This window comes from Pyxicephalus adspersus, chromosome 4 (assembly GCF_032062135.1).
Source record: "Pyxicephalus adspersus chromosome 4, UCB_Pads_2.0, whole genome shotgun sequence".
NCBI classification, from domain to species: domain Eukaryota; kingdom Metazoa; phylum Chordata; class Amphibia; order Anura; family Pyxicephalidae; genus Pyxicephalus; species Pyxicephalus adspersus.
The window spans coordinates 91160542-91179794 of NC_092861.1; the positions used below are offsets into that span (position 1 = coordinate 91160542).

At 35.0% G+C, this 19253-nt stretch overlaps 1 protein-coding gene across 1 annotated transcript in view; it reads right to left on the minus strand.

Moving 5' to 3' along the window:
• Positions 1-218: 218 nt before the first annotated feature.
• TXLNB (taxilin beta) overlaps positions 219-19253 on the minus strand; it is a 43147-nt gene continuing 24112 nt past the window's right edge. Inside the window, exons 7-10 of the mRNA XM_072408990.1 lie at positions 10276-10350; positions 6689-6781; positions 4090-4185; positions 219-2189 (exon numbers count right to left, since the gene is read on the minus strand). Of these exons, the coding sequence (XP_072265091.1) occupies positions 1725-2189; positions 4090-4185; positions 6689-6781; positions 10276-10350 (729 nt within the window). The 3' untranslated portion in view covers positions 219-1724. The remainder of the gene's footprint in view (positions 2190-4089; positions 4186-6688; positions 6782-10275; positions 10351-19253) is intronic.

Genomic DNA, 19253 nt, shown 5'->3' on the forward strand with positions numbered 1-19253 from the left:
CTACACACCAGCATGGAAGTGATACTATATATGAAGATTTCCTCAGAAAGAAAACCCAGCGGATGAAGGGAGAAGAGTTTGTTTTGGAGAAGAGGATCCTAGAACAGAGTTAGTTTTTTGTGCCTAGGTTTATTACGCATTTACACAATTCTTTACATTAAACTAAGATTTGCATATATATAGTAAGCTTAAAAATAATAAAAATCAGCCCAGAAAAATGCAAGACAAGTTTTTATTTTTTAATATTTATGTATTTGTAAATGTTAGTTATCAGAGAAAAGAAAACATTCTGTATACTATTGTTTACATAGCCCAGCGGATGGAAACATGGTAAAAGAAAAGTGATGCTTCTAAAAAATGTGTTAAAAAAATTCCACTTGCAGCTTTCAGTCTCTTTAGTAAATTTAAACGTGGAAGGAGGCAGTTAAAACCTTAAAAAGAACCAGTCATTAAGGGACATCTGTGATAACCTGAATTTCCACTCTTGATCGTTATACAAGTTTCTGTCAGAGCAGAAGTTTCAGGAAGGAAGACATCCAGTTATCAGCTCTAGGCCTCAGTGGAAGTAGCAGATTCACATCCTTACATATACACATATAATACCTGTTCATTTTTTATCTTTTTCTCCCAATTACAGACCTACCATGCTGACTGCTAGTAGAATTTGATTGCTTTGCTGCTCCTAGTCAAGCAGGTCCTAGCCAAACCCTGTTAGCCAAAAAAGTAAACTATAAGGGTCGTTTGCTAAATACCAAAATTCGCAGATCCAAAGCATGTCACTTTTGTGGTTGTGGGTGAACCATATTAGTGCACACATCATTCAGTAGGAGCACCTATTGTTAACAAAAGCATACAATCGAACACTTGGGATGAGTTAAAGCCTTTCTAGAAGACTAAGGCTGTGGTAGCTGCAATGGCCCATACAGGTGATAGTCATTACTTCTGACTGTTTATATCACATGTGGCTTTTGTGTCTTTTCAAACCCTCTGCTTGAATGATGTGGGTAAGGAAAGCATTGCCCCTTTTATATATAGAGAATGCATAGGATTGCGATCAGAAGTAGCTCAGAAGTCCATTGGCCTCCCATAGGTCTTCTACACAATATCACTGCTGACAACCCATCCTTCTTATGATCAGTCATTGCTGGCCTGGCCCAAGTTCACATACAGATATTGTGACTGACAGCAAAGTGCTGTCCTCATCCCCTAGGTAGAAGAGTAAGCATGACTCCAAAAACAAAGCAGTGAGACATCTTGCTTATTAAAATAGTTATGCAAGGGGATCTCTTTAATTCACCCTCCTACCTCTAGCAGTCTGAAAAGCACTTCGGCCCCTGTGAAGATTTTATACATCCCCTCCCTGTATAATATACAAGAATAGGTGAAAAAATATATTTAACATTTAGAAGCCAATAAAAAAAAAATAACATTTAGGAAATGTTTGCCTAAAGATGGAATTCAAAGATAATGAATTCCAATGTAAAGTGGATTATTTTAAATTTGAAAACCTACACGCTAATGTTAAACTAACCCCCTTCTTTGCTAACCCTATGCTCTTCATAATTATTTTGTGAAAATAAAAAAAATCTGCAGATATTGTTATCTAATTCAAATCTCTGTTTAAAAAGAAAATTGTAAAATTGAAAATTGTAAAATAAATGCATTGTGTACCTGCAAAATATGTGGGTTAAAATGATGCTTTGTGTCTGAGCTACAGTTCAAATTTAGTCTACATTTTCCATGTCATTATGTTCTGAAGCTTGTTGTGAATCAACCTTTGATGGATTTTGTACTGTCACCTCTGGACAAGCTGCACCTTTTAATGACTCTGCAGGCTGCTCAACTGCAGTAGCCAATTTGCTGGCACCTGATTGTAGACATTCCAGACCGCTTTCTTCTGTGGTGTCCTCTAAACAGTGGGTCACCATAAAAGCGGATTCTAGATCTTTGATGATTTTTTCATCTATTCCAGCAGGCTCTGTGGTAGAACTTTCATCTTGTGCTGTAGTGCTAAGGTCTTCATGATCAGTTGTATCTTCGTCTTCCTCCACCTCATCATTATCTTGTGTCTTGGCTTCTTTAAGTCTTTTATATAGTTCCATTCTTTCTTCCTGCAGTGCTCGGCACAGCTTTTCCAGCCTCTCAATTTTTACCACAAAGCACTCATATTCTTTTGCTTTCATAGCTTTCTGTATTAAAAAAAATAGGTCAAGAGAGATAATAAACAAGCTTTATTTAGGCAAATAATAAAACTTATCCATTAATAAAAAAAAGCCTACCAAGATCTTTATTATATACTCATAAAAGGATAATTATAGTACTTTTATTATAACCTATCCAGTAAAACCCAGATAGATTATTCTTACATTGTGCAGCACCTGTGATTAGTCTGGGAAAAATACAAATACATGAAACTAGTCAGTCTGAAGAAAGAATTTCCATCACCAGACAATTTTCTTTTAACAGCTAAACAAAGATTTTTTCAATGGCTTGTAGAAAATCTATTTCCAAAAGAATGATACTATTAGTAGTTAGACAATATGGGGCATTCTGTGAGACTCCAGTTACTGAGATAAAAAAAAAAATCAGCTGAACTTTACACTTTGCAAAGCATGTTTCTTGTATATTCTCAAAGGGCATCTAAAATAAAATACTTAACCAAAGTTTTTGGTAAAAATTTTACAAAATGAGAATGTTTTACAAAATATTACACAAGATCCCTTAATATTATTTAACAACCTACAAAGACATATGTAATTAATGTAGTCTAAGGTCAATTTAGGGGGAAGCCAATTAACCTAACTGCATGTTTTTGGGATGTGGGAGGAAACCGGAGCACCCCCACGCAGACACGGGGAGAACCTGCAAACTCCATGCAGATAGTGTCCTGGCTGGCATCCGAACCTGGGACCAAGAGCTGCAAAGGCCGGAGGGTTACCTCTGAGCCACCGTGCTGCCCAGATAAATGTAAAGGTAAATGTAAAAAACAGTCATGTTAAAAGGGAGTCAGAAATGGAAAAGGATCTGGGGGTTCTGGTAGATCATATACTTAATACCAGCATGCAATGCCAAGCTGCAATATCTAAAGCTAGTAAAGTACTTTCTTGTAACAAAAAGGGCAATAGACTGCAGAGATGGAGACATAATCCTGCCCCTGTACAAAGCAGACCACATCTGGAATATGCAGTCCAGTTTTGGGCACCAGTTCACAAAAAAAGACATTGTGGAATTGGAGAGAGTGCAGAGAAGGGCAACCAAACTAATAAAAGGAATGGAGGAGCTCAGCTATGAGGAGAGATTAGCTGAACTGAATCTTTTCTCCCTTGGGAAGAGACATATAAGGGGAATGATCACCCTGTATAAATATATAAATGGTCCATATAGAGAACTCTCTTCCCAATCATTCACTTTGAGATCATTACAAAGAATAAGAGGGCACTCTTTGCGTCTGCGGGAAAATAAGTTTAAGTTCCAATTAAGGAAAGGATTCTTCACTGTAAGGTCTGTGAAAATGTGGAATCGGCTCCCTCAGGCAGTAGTTTCAGCAAATACTGTGGATTGCTTTAAGAAAAAGCTGGATACTTTTCTAGAAGCACATAATATAACTGGGTATTAAGGCTTTAAAGTAAAGATAACAGAGACTGTTGATCCAGGGAACATCCGATTGCCTCAGGAATCAGAAAGGATTTTTTTCCCCTGTTGAAGCAAATTGTACCAGGGTTTTTTTGCCTTCCTCTGGACCAACTATGTCCTATAGGGTTTTATATCTGAGATATGTTTATTTCCTTAGTGGTTGAACTTGATGGACTTATGTCTTTTTTCAACCTGACTTACAATGTTACTATGTATTTTGTCGGTACTGTTTAGTGACAATTAACATTTTAGATGTTCCTTATAACATAGCAAATCTTCACTTTTTCATTGCCTGTTACAGAATCTTTCCTTAAAAATACGCTCAAAAAATAGAGTCAAAAAAAGTTTGCAATGAAGACTAGTAAAAATTGGAAACTGTCAGAATGTTTCTCTAAAAAATAAAAATATAATGCACTGCTTTGTTTGCCAAGGATGACTTAATGTAACATTTCTCACCTCCTCAATCATATCCAGCAGAGCTTTATTGCAGTTCTCAAACCGTGTTTTCCAGGTGTTTGTATCCTTTTCCATTTTCTTCATTTTCTTTGTCATCTGACAAATTCACAACACAAGTTTCAGTTAGCACATAATCATAAAAACAAATGACTGCATACAATGAATAAAATAAAATGAACAAGGTATTGCAGAAAAAAACACATTGCTGAACTGATCATTGTGTTTTGACAAAGGTAATTACATTTTATGTATGCTGTTCAAAGACAAAATGTATTATAACATAAATATTTAACAACACTGTCGAGTTTGTGTGAGTTGAGAAGATTTATCCTGAAATAAAAAAAATGAAGCCTTTGTTTTGAAACATATAAATTGCTACATAAACTTTCATTACCCAAGGTGTTACAAGGTGTTCATTTCACATAAATTGCAGCTTTATGCTTCTAATATATATATGAGTGAAAGACAATTACATTTATTAAACTTGTTTTATTGTTCTATTTTAATAAAATGTTCAGTGTATGGTTTACGACCTTAGCCAAAGAACAAGCATATTTAGACTGAATTAAATAACCAGCAGTATTGCAATAAAACCCACAGAGGACATACTAGTTATAAAAACACTAATCGAGCTTCTTTCACACAATGTGATTATTGGTCTCTGTTGGTCTTTTTGTGCTTACCACTGAATACAATAGGAGAGGAGCAAAAACATATTTTAATATTTTTGTTTTATTAAAAGTAAGAAGATACAATCCTTAGATTATGTGGCATATTAAGCTATCCTCAAAGTTACTATGGAGTTTAGGAGAGAAGGGGCAAGATGTTCTATCTAACCCAAGTTATACCCGAGTATTGCATGGAGTATAGTATGAAGCATTAACAGTACCATTTGGCCATTCCAGGATCACAAGGTTTGCTAGGTGGAGTTACTTAAAAGAAAAAAAGGAGCCTCCTTCCCCATATGTTACTATTGTTTCTTATTTTGTTTCCTTTGTTTTTTCTTTGTCAAAGATTTACGAAAAAAATCAATAAAAATATAATGTTTAAAAAAAAAATGAAAACTATGGTTTCATGGTTTCTATATTTCATTACTTACCCTACATTATATACCTAAAAAAAAAAATATATATATATTTTTTTTCACTAGCATGCAGCTTGAATACTGCTTCTTTTACCCCCCCCCCCCCCCCCCCTAGACTGCACTCCAACCAAACGTGAGTAAACTATTGCCCTTGTTATTAATTTGAATAAAATCACATCAATATGTTGTTTTTGAAACATCAGATATGAAAGTTTAAAATGAGATGTTGATTGTTCAATTGAAGGTTTACCGTAGCTAACTGTGGAATTATTAAGTTCTAGACATCCATATAAAAGAAGGAATATTATGTTTTATTACAAACTAGATCTCTAACAAAACTATATTATTTATTAATCTTTGACAATATATATGCTATATGTTTATATCTTGTATTTGTACAATATAGAAATCATACAACCCCTGCAAATTTATACCCCTGAAGAAGCCTATAACAGGCGAAACGCGTTGGGAATCATGCGACCATAATAGGTCCCCTTCTTACCTTGTTTTCAATCTTTATTGGAAGGAGTCTTATGTCTAGATTAAAGTATCCAAACCCTGTGACAATAACAGGCATTTGGATATGAGCTTAAAATAAATATTATGTACCTTTGATGTATGTACTAATTGTAACTTAAAAAATACACACTTGATTTATTTTTGCACAAAAACCTCCTGAGCCTGAAACCTCTTTCTTTCCCCTTCTTCCCCTTATACCTATACTATGAGCTCTACTTTAAACTATAGTTGTATGGCTAGCGCTTTCTGAAGGTATATGTCTCACTGATTTGATAATTTCATACTGCTTTGTGTAATGCTTTGTACATACTTTGAATTTCCCACCTGAAATGATATTTAGTAATCCTTACAGATAAATGATAGCTGTATAAACAGGGTGTTCATGGTGCAGGGAAAGGCCAAGCAGGAATGACCCACTGCAGAGACACAGCAAAACAAGTAACAATAGCATCGGCTAATAAAGATTCAACAGGTTGGATCACTAATGACCTTTTCCATGGGTTCCGAGGACATCTGTACACACACTAGATTATGTGTTTCTCAACCAGGGTTCTGTGAAACCCTAAAATTCCTCCAGAGGTTGAGCATCAATGAGCAGTTTGTCCCTTATAGGTCAGTTTAAGTGACTCCAATATTTTTGGGTGACATTCTTCCCACTGGCCAGCAATGTAAGAGGATTCTTTCTATTGACCATCATGCTATTATATTGTTTTATGGATGTAGTAATTATAGGAGGGGTCGCCTGTAAACCTGAAAGGTATTTGACGGGTTCCCCAATGTTAAAAATGTATAGTAAGACTGCACTAGATTTTTGCCCACAATGATCACAAATGTTTGTTTTGGGCAATGAAAATCCTTAAGATATACACAAAGGAATTATACCAACATGACAAAGAGAAGTTAGGAACAAGATTTCCTTTATCTTATGTTCTGAACTGGATCCTGTTGAATAGGTAACATCTCAGCAAAAATTACTTTAATAAAGAAAATAAATACCTTTTCCATTTCTTTTTTAAAAGTTGTGAAAATATCATTGCTTTTAGACAGGGAATTCTGAAATTCATCAAATCTCTCAGAGTATAGCGCAATCTGTCAGTAGAAAAAAGTTGGAATAATTAATATTCAAAGAAAGATGAATTTGTACAAACGAAATGGTATTTGTCAAAATTCCATTAATGTGATGAATCAATGGAGGCAAACTTAAAATGCTCACAGTATCTAACATCTTTCATGAGTCATAACACCTTCTTGTCAAACCAAAGTATGATTTCCTCTGTTTAGCATTTCTAATGAACCCATATGCTGTTCACAAATTATAATTAACGATTTCCTTCAAGACTGTCATCACAAGTGCCAATGCTTCCAAAACTAAACACATAAACTATGCAGAAACAGAAATAAGAGATTACACTCACAAGTATTACAACAGGGAAAAAGTAATTATGTTGTATGACTGTTCAGGGAATATTAGGGAAACAATTACCATTTTTGGATAACTTATCATCCGCTTGCTATGGATAACAGAAGCAACAGGATTTTACAGCGGAGGATTTAAGAATAAAAAATGTCTTTTCATTAGGCCAATTACAGAATGTAAACATCTTGAAAAATTGTAATTTTTATTGAGTTTTCAAATAATAAACAAAACAACAGATATAAAGGAGTAAGATGCAGGTAGACAACCAAGAAACATACAATAAAACTGTAACAATAAATTAATAACCAGGGTTAAGTAGCATATAAATAACTCCAACAAAGCACAGATTACTTTTGGGAGGCTTATTCTATACACCACATCTTGTGTAATATACAATTCCAATAATATCTTCAGCTAAACCAGAAAGAATGTGTACATCTTTACATCCACCGTATTAGAGCAGAACTGACCAAATAACATTTTACAGGTCCCCTAGAATGGAGACACTATTCTCTCTTCTTCTAGTGATCTATTTTAGGTGTCCAAAATGGGGGTAGTGTCCCTAACATTTTACCCCAGTCTTGGTGACCCTTGTGTGGCAATGACATCTGATATTGTTAGTGTGGTAATTTAAAACTAGCCATTTAACTTGTGTAGGATTAAAAGGCACAAGATAGTTGGTTTAGAGAAACAGAAATCCAACTGTGGCGATGGATCATGTCTTATTAAGGACTGATGTTGACATCCATCCAAGGAAGGACCACTCTGTTAAAAGAGAAAACTCAGGGCCAGAGTGTCACATAAACTTTATGTCTTATGTCTTTTTTCAACCTAACCTACTATGTAACTATGTAACATTGGGATCATTATCCTGTTGCATGACCCAGTTTCAGTCAAGCGTTAGCTGTTGTACAGAAAACCTCATACTTTGGTAATTAGAGAGATTCATGGTTGACTTGTTGACTGCAAGGTGCTCAGATGCTGCAAAACAAGCCCAAATCACCCCCTCCCTCCATCACTGTGCTTGACAGTTGTTATGAGGTGTGTGATAGCATGAATTTGGTTTTTGGCAAACATTACATGAAACATGAAGTCTTTTGGATTGGTTAGATAAACATCTAAAAAGTGCTGCCATGTTTTTTTTTTTTTTACAATACAAGATGTTTTTTTAAGCTCTCTTGTAGCTTTAAATTCACCTCATTCAAGAAAACTAGAGCAAAAATAATTATTGATCAATGCTGATAGCAGACACAATACAATCATTTTCTGTTTAACTTGGCATTGAAAATATGGAATGTGTGCGGTCACTTAGGTCTTTAGTTTGTAAAAATGCCACGTGGAAGCTTTGTGGTGTCCAGCAGTTGTGACATTTGTATAGTTTAATGTTTCAAAATTTATTGCTAAGTATTTTATATCCAAATTCTATGGCATTTTTGTTTAAAAACCAATAAATAAATTATAATAATTTATCCATAATTTCATTATTGGCAACTTTTTCTACAGTAGGTTTTCTCACTCAATGAGTACCACACTGTAACACACTTTTTTGGTTTACAGGATGTTTGGTTAACCATTGTATTGAAGCCACTTCGTGTCTCATGATCGATATTCAATTGACATTATTCGTTAAACAAGAACCTCAGTTAAACATCCATCTCAGACCCTTTTTCACTGTCTATGGTAAAATCAATCAATATCAGTTTGTATGGTGAACCTTTTATAGATCAAAAATAACAACAAGAGAAAATTTCATAGGACTCTATGTATAAAACTGGGAATCAGATATTCCAATAAATTTTCCCTCATGAGAATCTTCGAGATCCATGTGTTTCAATGGCAGTAAGCAATTCCTAAGAAGGAATTTTTGATGGAATGTCTGATTCCCTGTTTTATAAATAGCCCAAGGAGTATGCTTAGCATTGGTGAAAAGAAGTTCCTGCACTGACACAGTTGGTAAATCCCCGCATTGTACATAGAAAGGTCCTAGATATGTTGGTTTCATGCCAAATGAAAAATGTTTACTTTCGCTGTTTTAATATTGGTTTTTATTGGTTAAGCTCTAGCCAAGATTTTTTCTCTAGTCTGAAATTGAATTTAGGAAACTAGATACGTTTATATATTATTTATGACCCTAAGTTGAGGGATTTCACTTTGTTTGATGAAAGTATGTTCTTGCACCTAGGAGGTTTCCCATCCTAGAAAGAAATGAAAGAAAATTTCTCTTACGGGGACACAGTTTGTAATAAAAATTAAAAGAATTTCCAACCCTTCCCCACTTTGTCCACTTTAGAAAGATTTGCCTTAAATGTTTTACTTTAAATATTGTCAAACTCATACTGGGGTTTCTTTTATGGACTGGATCACCCATGTTTCTTTTTTTATTTTGAAGACTCTAGCAGCTACATCGGTACTAAAATTCAGAGAACTGACCTACCACCACTAGGTAGTCTGATTTCCATGGCAATCTGTAAGATACCAAGGATAGTTATCAACAAAAGCCAAAAAAAAAATGTTTCCAAATAGAGCATCAATAGAAGGTAAAGAGAAGAATTTATTTTACATCCTATCCAAAAATCATGAAATCATGTTTACTTTATTTGCAACCTTGACATAGAAAAACACCAGAATAAAATCAAAAGTTTAAAGAAGCATTCATATTGATAAATTGGTATCATTTATACTGCACATGTGCCAATTCCACCTTTTAAAGGACCAGCATTACACAGTTAATATTAAGGAATATTCTTATAGGATGTTAGGTTTAAATCTTTCATATAAAGGGTCCTTGTCATGGCTGGAGTATTATTGGGGAAATTGGGTGTATTTAAACTCGATGCAATTCACACAACTTGATTGAAGTTGCTTCATCAAGAGTATTCCTGATACCAATCAATAAATGTTACCCAATCAACAATACAGTTGTCTTTTTTAAATAAAGTTTTGTTTTTGGTGTTGTTTTTATATGTTGAGATTGTAAATAAAGAATACAAGATATTAAGATAACGTGAAATAAAATATTATGTTTCTTTACCTTTAGACTTTTATGTAGGCTCATAACTTTCCTTGTGTTTAATATAGTTCATGGGGTTATAGTACTTCTAGATCATAAAAGCTGTTACTTGACATTACATCACTGACATGTATGCGGAGACTTGTGCATTTTTACCTGGGTTTTAAGAACAGTCTCTTGATCTTTCAGCATTTTGGTTTGTAGTTTCCATTCAGCAGCCTGTGTCAGTAACTGAATAAAGATAAAATGACACAAGCCATTAGTAACAGTAATAAATAATAAAAATGATAATAATAATCATGTAACTAGATGCATGCATTATTCTTTTTAGACACTAGGTGGCAGCATATGACTTTGTAATATACTATTAAAGCTCGATGATCCAGCAGTACTACTTAACAATTTTTAATGCATTTAAATTACCCTTCTACAAATTGCAGTCTGATGTAAGATGTTAACCAAGATTATTACTAATTATAAATTATAAAATACAGCATTTCCACAGACATTCAACAAAAGGTATACTGACTATACAGTGAAAATGCGCCTACAGTAATATTAAAAAAATAAAGAACTAATTATACATCATGGAGTGGATGGGGTTTTGGGCTGTTATTGGTAGGGCCATTTTAGTATTTTATTGTTGGATTAGATGTTAGTATATTAATGGTTGTGTATATAGTGTTAGTGTATATAGTGTATTACTAGATGTAGGGCTACGTTAGTGTAAATATTGCAAATGTATACAGTACTACTGCATATAGACTGTCTATATAATGTTAGTGTATGCAGGACTGTGTACATACTACTGTGTATACATCATTGTTGTAGGTAAGTATGTGTATATAGTATTAGTGCATAAATTGCTGTGTATATAAAGTTTGTGTACCATTGTATATAGGGCTATGTTTATATTAACCCCCCCCCCCCCCAGCAGTCTAATTCTGTCCAAGTTTCCATGCAAAAAACATTACAATTTTTTTGCATGGAAATTTATTTTACATTGTAGGCTATAATTCTTAGGCATAACTCCCCAAAATATGTCCAATAGGTAATAAATGTAAATAATTTAATAATAAACTTTTAAAAAAATCTGTTAAAAAAATAGTTAAAAATGTAATATAAATGTACAGTAGCATATATATTATATATATAATAAAAATATATATATATATTATATGAAGATTTCTTTGTATTGGACTCAATACAGCTATTTTGAATATTGAATCCAAAACAAAATGATTTGAATTTCCCGCCGCTCCGCACGCACGAAACGTCACATCACGGCTCTTTACTTCGCACCTGCAGATCAGAAGGAGAAGACGTGTCCCCGGGACTTGTGGGGACCAGAAGGATGATGGGGAACGACAACAAGGTAAGTGTTTTTTTTAGCTTAAAGCGACCCCGAGTGTGACTCGGGATTACCGCTTTTTGCAAGTAAAGTCCACCCCGAGTTACACTCGGGATTACTGCTAGGGGGGTTAATATTATCTTATTATAAAGTGCTGTGTATATAATATTGTTTTATATAGTGCCTTTGTTGTTAGTGTATTTAGGACTTTGTACATATTGGTATTGTTGTTGTGTATATAATGTTAGTGTATATATCGTTGCAATTTTTATTCAACATTTAAACCTATTTCTCCTACAAAACGCTGAATTGCTAAAGGGGGTATCAATGAAAAGCCCAGTGTCAGGGGTCCGCAACCTTTTGGACGTCACAAACCACTAAACTTACAGACTCCGGACTGCGCATGCGTGGAGAGCTGTGTGTCACTCAAAGAGGTAGAAACTCTGAGCCTGAGATGGGAAAGTGAGTGGGTTGTGTCCAGAGAAACAACCCTTCCACCACCCTGAGCCTGCGATGTATACGGGAGACATGAAGCGTGGCTCTGTCCGGTGCGCCAAGGGTGCACAAGTGGTTAAACATGATTCAGGAACAACCTGCTAGGTAACAGGAGAAGATGAATGAGATCTTTTGTATCATCCTTCATTGTTCATCACAGAATATGTTAAAAGTTTGCTAGAAGTAAAGAATGATGACTGCTATTGGGAATGCGAACTAAACACTAAAAGTATGTTCTTCAAAGATTTTGGCAACATTTGCTCTCCTAGTGCTTTGAATGTCAGCACCTAGCAAGAATTCTTTGTACCACCACAAAAGGCTCCCAATCATGTTGTTATGATTGTCAGCTTTTTAAAATTGGATACATATTGCAACTGAAAGTTTTATTTTTTAGTTTAGTAAATTACCATTTGGTTTGCAACACAACTGTGGATTCCACAAATCGGAGCTTGTATTTTCCTGTGTGTCAATGCAATGCAATGCAAACATTTTTCAGTGTTAAACAAAAGTAAAAAATGAGGATATGAGTAAATAAACAAAAATGAGCTTACACCTATTTGATGAAAGATGAAATTATACAAATCAAATCACTGAGAACAATAATCAGGAAATGGCTTGGTTGGATAGCATAGATATCAAGTACAACATTGTTCAACCGTGCTACCAACTGCTCCCTTTCAACTTTGTGCAAGTGTTTGCACATGGTTAAATTTGCGTTCAGGTTGCACCATCATTCCTGGAAGTAACATGTTGCTTTTGGTTGTGTGATTGCTTTTCCTCCTCTAGAGGAACACACAGAAGCTGACACTTAGGTCTGCATAAGTGTTGAAAAGGGGAGCCTGGGAGCAGGTAATCACATGGTTTGCAAAGTCTGAAGCATGCATTGTATTTTTCTTTAGAATACATAAATAATAAACAGCTTTTGCAAAGCCTTATCTTAGCTTTCTCATGTTACTATTTACTTTTACTACATCATGGGTCCTAAACAGAATGAATTTGGGAAAATAGGCACACATTTATTAAAGATTACCCAAAGAGCTTCAAGGGTATTCTTATATTGGAAGACAATACAATTGTTTTCTGTTAAGCATTAAAGAGCAAAAACTGTTAGGTTGCAGGGGATTATATAGATTTGTGAGTTTTCACCAAGAAAGCCTGGCACTCCTAATTTCACTGGTACCCAACATTTACTGGTTGGTGGATTTGCATGTCAGGTGAGGAGTACTTTTCTATTATGTACTGAACATAGTTGTTTTTGCAAAGTAACCCCAGAAATTTCAAACAATACTTTAAAGTAGAAGAAAATCCAAACTGGGTAACTCTTAGTTTGCTAAAACACTGTGTACCTGTGTTCCATTAAAACAATTGCATTTTTGATTTTGACAAACTTTTTGTTTTCACTTTCTTCATTCCTTTTTAGTTTTAGTGCTCTTTCCTCCTTTGTAGCCGTTCAGTAGGAAATCACTAAACAAGGGCAATCATGTCACAACAAGCAGATAATATTTAGATTATAACTGCAGATGTATTTATGTTGAATTTTTTTTTTGCAATTTTGTTTACTGTATACTGAAATATAAACCCAATTACCCACATAGATAAAAAAAAAGAAAAGAAAACTACATTGACTCAAGTATAAACCTAGGACACAAAATGCAGCTGTCACTGATGTAAAGAAATAGACCTATGGTGTGGTATTTTCTTTTTTTTTTTTTTTTCTTTTTTTTTTGTTAAGGTAAAAGAATAAAGCTCTTTATTAATTAACTAGCTCTTAAATAAACTTTTGTGCACCTTTTGTTGGTTACCAGTAGATGGCACTGTGTCATCATGTAAAGTGTTTAACACGCTCTTATAATATCTCAAATGGTAAGAGTTTGTTATAAACTTTAAATGAGGATAAAGTGCCATCTAATACTATGATCCATGTAAAAATGAAGATTCTCTTTCTAATGACATTTTCAGATCACAAATTCTCACATATATTTATTCATACTTGAGTATACTCTGTACATAAACGTGTTTAACTATGTTGCAGATATTTAAAAAAAACTCTGAAACCATGAAATGTGTACTGCATTATGTCCTACTTCACTTTGTCCCCTTCCTTTGCATTAGCTGGCATATCCTGGCTGTCAAAATGACAGTTAGGATTTGTTGAGTAAATACAGCACTTGTTACAAAACTTGCTTTTAAAGAATGAACCTAGTGCTAGCCCAGGTAATGTGCGTGTGTTGTGGTAATTTAGGAATTACTACTACACAAAAAACAGATAATTGTAAATGGGTCCTAAATCATTTTTTTCAGCTTATGTATGTATACTCTTGATAATAAGTTTGCTATTTGTCATGCTTCCTACCTTTTTGTTTGCCTTTGAAGAGAATTGATATACCAAAGGTACTTTTCACGAAGAAACTCTCCAGGTTAGTTTATTTTGAGGCAAAAAAACTACTTTGTAAAATGAATTTATGGCAGTATGTATGATGTGGCTGCAGTACACCAGCAATCATATTGGAGTAGTTGGAGAAATTATTTTTAAGCCTCTGAATGCTTTTCTGTGATTTATAGTTGCCATGCACAATAAATAAAACTTTTCAAGCTACAAGAACATTATGTTTTAATAGGCATCTGGGTTAGTATTAAAAAACTAAGCAAAAAGAAAATAGAAGCTGCAGCAGCCAAGTAATAGAGTAAGACAGGAAAGTGTAACAGCTGCCTCCTTAATCAAATTGTTTAGGAAAAGTATATGGATAGCTGGTATAGACAGATGGCAATGCCGGAGGGATGTGTCTAGCTGGATAAAAATATGATGATCTTGAGCCGCTAGTCTTGCTGTCTCCAATTACTAAATAGAAATTATACACAAATTTTATTCTATCACAAAACTATCAGTATTTAGGATCTTCCGTTTGATTGATTACACCAGGTATGTTGATGCTTAACACAAGCTCTCTGATGTCGATAATAACAGCACTCATTGATAAATTGTTTAAAACTAAAGTTGCTCTAAACCTCACTTTTTCACTTTTATGTTTGGAAGCCAAATAATACATTTCAGAAAGCTTAAGTTTATTCTGCTTATATTTTGCTTTATTGCTTTCTTGTTTAAAGAGAAGGTAAAAAAACCCACCTCATTCCACAATCTTATTAAGGGGGATAAATTGCATTTTTTCTTACCTTATCACATTAACACCCTCAACCCAAATGCCCCCCTCTGACATTCTGGGTTGTGGACGGGTCTTTGGCATCCTCACTTACAATGAAACTAGTCCTACATTGGGGGAATGACATCTGAGCCTGAGATTGCAGAATAGAATGCTGTTGTTGAGGACATATTGGACAGATAAGAAGTGTTTAGGCATGAAGCAATACATGCTTTGTACTTACTCCTAGACAAAAACCTGTATTTAACCCTTTTAACCCTTATTTTTGTCTTAAGTTAGGCTTTTACATGGAAAACAAAGTCTGTGATGAGGCAATAAAACACAAGATTGAAACTAGAAGGAGGACAAAAAAAGATGGCAACGCCCACAATTTAATAGGGACTGTTAAGTGTATTGAAAAGATTTTTTAAATAATTTTGCAACAAAGTACCTGTCTGACTGCAATTTTTAAGTGTAAGGATTAATTTCTGTTTAAATAGTCTACATAAACAGCAAATATCCACATATGTCCTATCACTTTTAAAGTGTAAGTTCCACTATACTTTATTTATTCCACATAAACATAAGAGGTTCCTCAGGTATACATATGGATTCAAATTAGAGCATTAGGAAATGTTTTGCTTCTTTTCCTCTAATATACCATATAAAAACATTAGCGTATATTGGTATGACTAAAATGGTGCTTATTGCAAATTCTTCAAAATTTAGTTTTAGCTAAATATTAAATCTGACAGAAGAGAGAGTATTGCCACTGAAATCCAATTGTATTCCTTCTGCAGACAGGTTTTATCAAAATTCTCCCTTCAAGAGCTGGTGTTCAACTGAAATATACATTTTAATTTCTATCATGACATTCCAAAAAAAAGTACTGCTAAAGTATTCCTAAAAACTAGCAATAGTTTACACATGCTAACCCTAATGCATGATGTCCCTTCCCCTTTATTTAAATGTAAACATGTTTACATGAACATTTGTATGTACTACTTGATGAAAATTGTAGTTAATTCAAAGATATGAATTTAAAGTTGTAAGAAATTTTGATTTGAAATGGATTTAAACATAGCATACTATCTACAATTAAAATACCCTTCCTAAGAGTCTCAAAGGGGTTAAGAATTGGATTGTGTGGTGGTCAATCAATGTGTGAAATTATGTCTTATGCTATCTGAACCATTCTTTCCCATTTTGAGCCCAATATTGTAATGCGCCTGGGCACACAAACCACTACCGACTCCAGATATCCTTGAATAAGGTTTATTCAGAATGGTACAGCACAGCAAGGGTTAAGTCCAATCAAGCAAGGTACAGGAGGATAAGGCAAATGCAGGTCAGTAACAATCCGAGGTCAGGGCAGGCAGCAGGCAGAATGGTCAATAACAATCCGAGGTCAGGGCTGGCAGAGTTCAATCAGAGTTAGGTTCAGACCGGGTCACTGAGGAGATGACAAGCAGAAGTTTTAAACACACAAAGACACACCCAAGCACACTGTGGTAACAGAGGCTATAGCAGGCAATGGGGTGATGGACAGGCTCTCCTTAAATAGCCAGGATGACCAATCACCTTGCGCCACCTGGCACTGTCTGATGGGAGACTGAGTAAATCCCCTGCAGCTGATTGGCCGCAGGGAATTCAAACTAACTATGTCCCGTCCTGGGGCGAAGCAGCCGAGTGCCACGCCCTCGGGGGGTACAAGAGGGACGCATGGTAACACGCGCACCTCTTCCCACAGTACCCCTAGGGCGTGCACTACTTTGCACTTGCACAGTGCTGGGAGCAGGAACCACATTCAAAGGGATGCAAGGGCTGCTGCCTGGCTGATCAGTAATTAGTCCAGGGCGGATCCCTCCGCCTGCAGAGACAGACAAGCTGTGAGCAGAGGAGCAGCCTTGGTTATGCTGCTTGCTACTGAGGGGTCTCCCTCTGTGGCTGGGAACCCCAGGGACACCGCAGGCTCGCAGGGCGGGTAAGTTCCTTACAAATATATTCTGGAATTGTCTTCTTGGAATATGCCTGTGCCACCAGGGTGGAAAAATTCCATTGATGGAACAACGAGACAAATATTAACATAGCCATCAGACATTTTGGGCACATAAGGTTGCTGAACATAGAACTGACCGACTGAAGTCACTCTAGACCCTAACACTGCCCCAACAAGCTTGAGTACTTTTTTTTAGCCAATGTATATTTTATGCTGTTTACCTAACCAAGATATTGGGGTTAATTTATTAGATGAATGTTCATTTAGTGAATTAGGTAAGGCTGTGTTCACTTCTGTCATCCAGTTACATACAAACATATGAAGTTTTCAATTACTTGATTTGGTGTTCAGAGAAAACATACTAAACTCTGTAAGGTGAACTTCTTTAGTAATAATTTTAATAACAGTATGATTATTTTCTTGGATGATAATCAATGCCTGTGGGCCAGGTCACTACTGATTTCTCTCCTTCTAATTGCCAAAATTGCCATACACTGTGATGATTCTCAATACCAGTTTTTAATCATTTTTTACATTTAAATTTTCTCATAAAGTATTCTGAGTGGTACAGAAGGTTCTTCTAAATTATTTCCAGATTATTTATGATCATATACTCGTTCACAGAAGCATTAGATACTTTATTCTTAAAGGAATTCTGGAGATGCTGGATAGTTACTGGCTCTATTCTAAAGTCATTATGTATCATTGTGTTATTATTAGTAAACTGCTCAGGTCAGTCAGCTGCAGTCAGCACTCCATATTTGAAGCCCAACCACAATGTAACGCATTACCATCACGCATACATAGTAAACTACTGTTTTTTTCCCAGGAGCCTATATGAAAATACAAATAGCACAGAAAACATCAAAACTTCCACAGTTCCATTGCTAATCAGTGTTACCCAGCAAAAAAAAATAAACATTTATTTCTCCACATCTAATACAAATTGTTTCTTTTTTTTAATTATTATGTTCCGGTTTTGGTTTAAAATTGTTTGAACTATTTGTACAAATATTGATACCAATTCAATGAAGTATTGATGGGAAGCTGAGGTGGCTGCTAGTAACACTTTTTGGCCCAGGATCCAAACACTTAAACACTATACCATGGTCCTGATTTATTAAAACTCTCCAAGACTGGAGAAAATAGACTGTCATGGGAAAAGCTGAAATGGATTTCTTAAAGTTTTTTGCTCTTAGTTAGCAAATGCTTTCAATCCTGGACCAAATCCATTCCAGGTTTGTTGGATCACCCAGGTAACCCACCGTTGGAGAGCTTGGCCCTGTATCTTTGAAGGAGAAGTATTGTCCCTCTAGGACTCACTTCTCACCCTCTTTTCTACTTTATAACATAAAAGGGAGGTATTTCTGGCAGGAACAGGTAACTTTTGCATTGTATGTATTTGAAAGCCACATAGGAGCAGAGACCTGAAGTTCATTGCTAGGGGTTTACATGCACTTTAGGACTAATATGTGCACAAGTGTCAAAGAGACAAAGAGTGATGACCTGAATATTTTGGTGTCTAGAATAATTATCCAACACCTTCATAGTAAGCATAGTGTGTCATAAAAACAGACAATTTGGTAAAACAATATATGTTGTTTGAAAAAAAATGTCATGTCTTTGTGTAAATCATGTTCCGGTACAAATCTGTGTGTATCTGTTCATCACAGAGGTGAATGGCAGACAGACATTGGTGTTTGTCTATCATAGTCTTTTAAGCTACTTATCTTATGATCTGCTTATATATTCTGTATATGAATTCTTACCCTATGTACAAGAAAACAGCTTTGTCTAAAAAATATCAGATTATGTAAAACTTTCTAAATCCAATATGTCAGCAACACATCATTGTTATTGGATAAACTATTTCAGTCTTCAGTCCCAGTGAAAGGACTGAAATGTAGTAAAACATTCTGAATTCAACCTACAAAAGAAGACTCTATGTCATTGGATGGTAATAGCTGTTTTTTTAACTGAAGTCAATGTGATATATTGCTAAAGTCACATTTTATGATTCAGAAAGATGTTTGGCTGTATAACCACACACTCAAAAAATATCGATTCCTACCCTCTAAAAGCACTATGCCCCTTGGTGATGTCAATTATGAAGGATTTAAAATTGTCCTTTTTAATTAGTAGCATTTTTGTC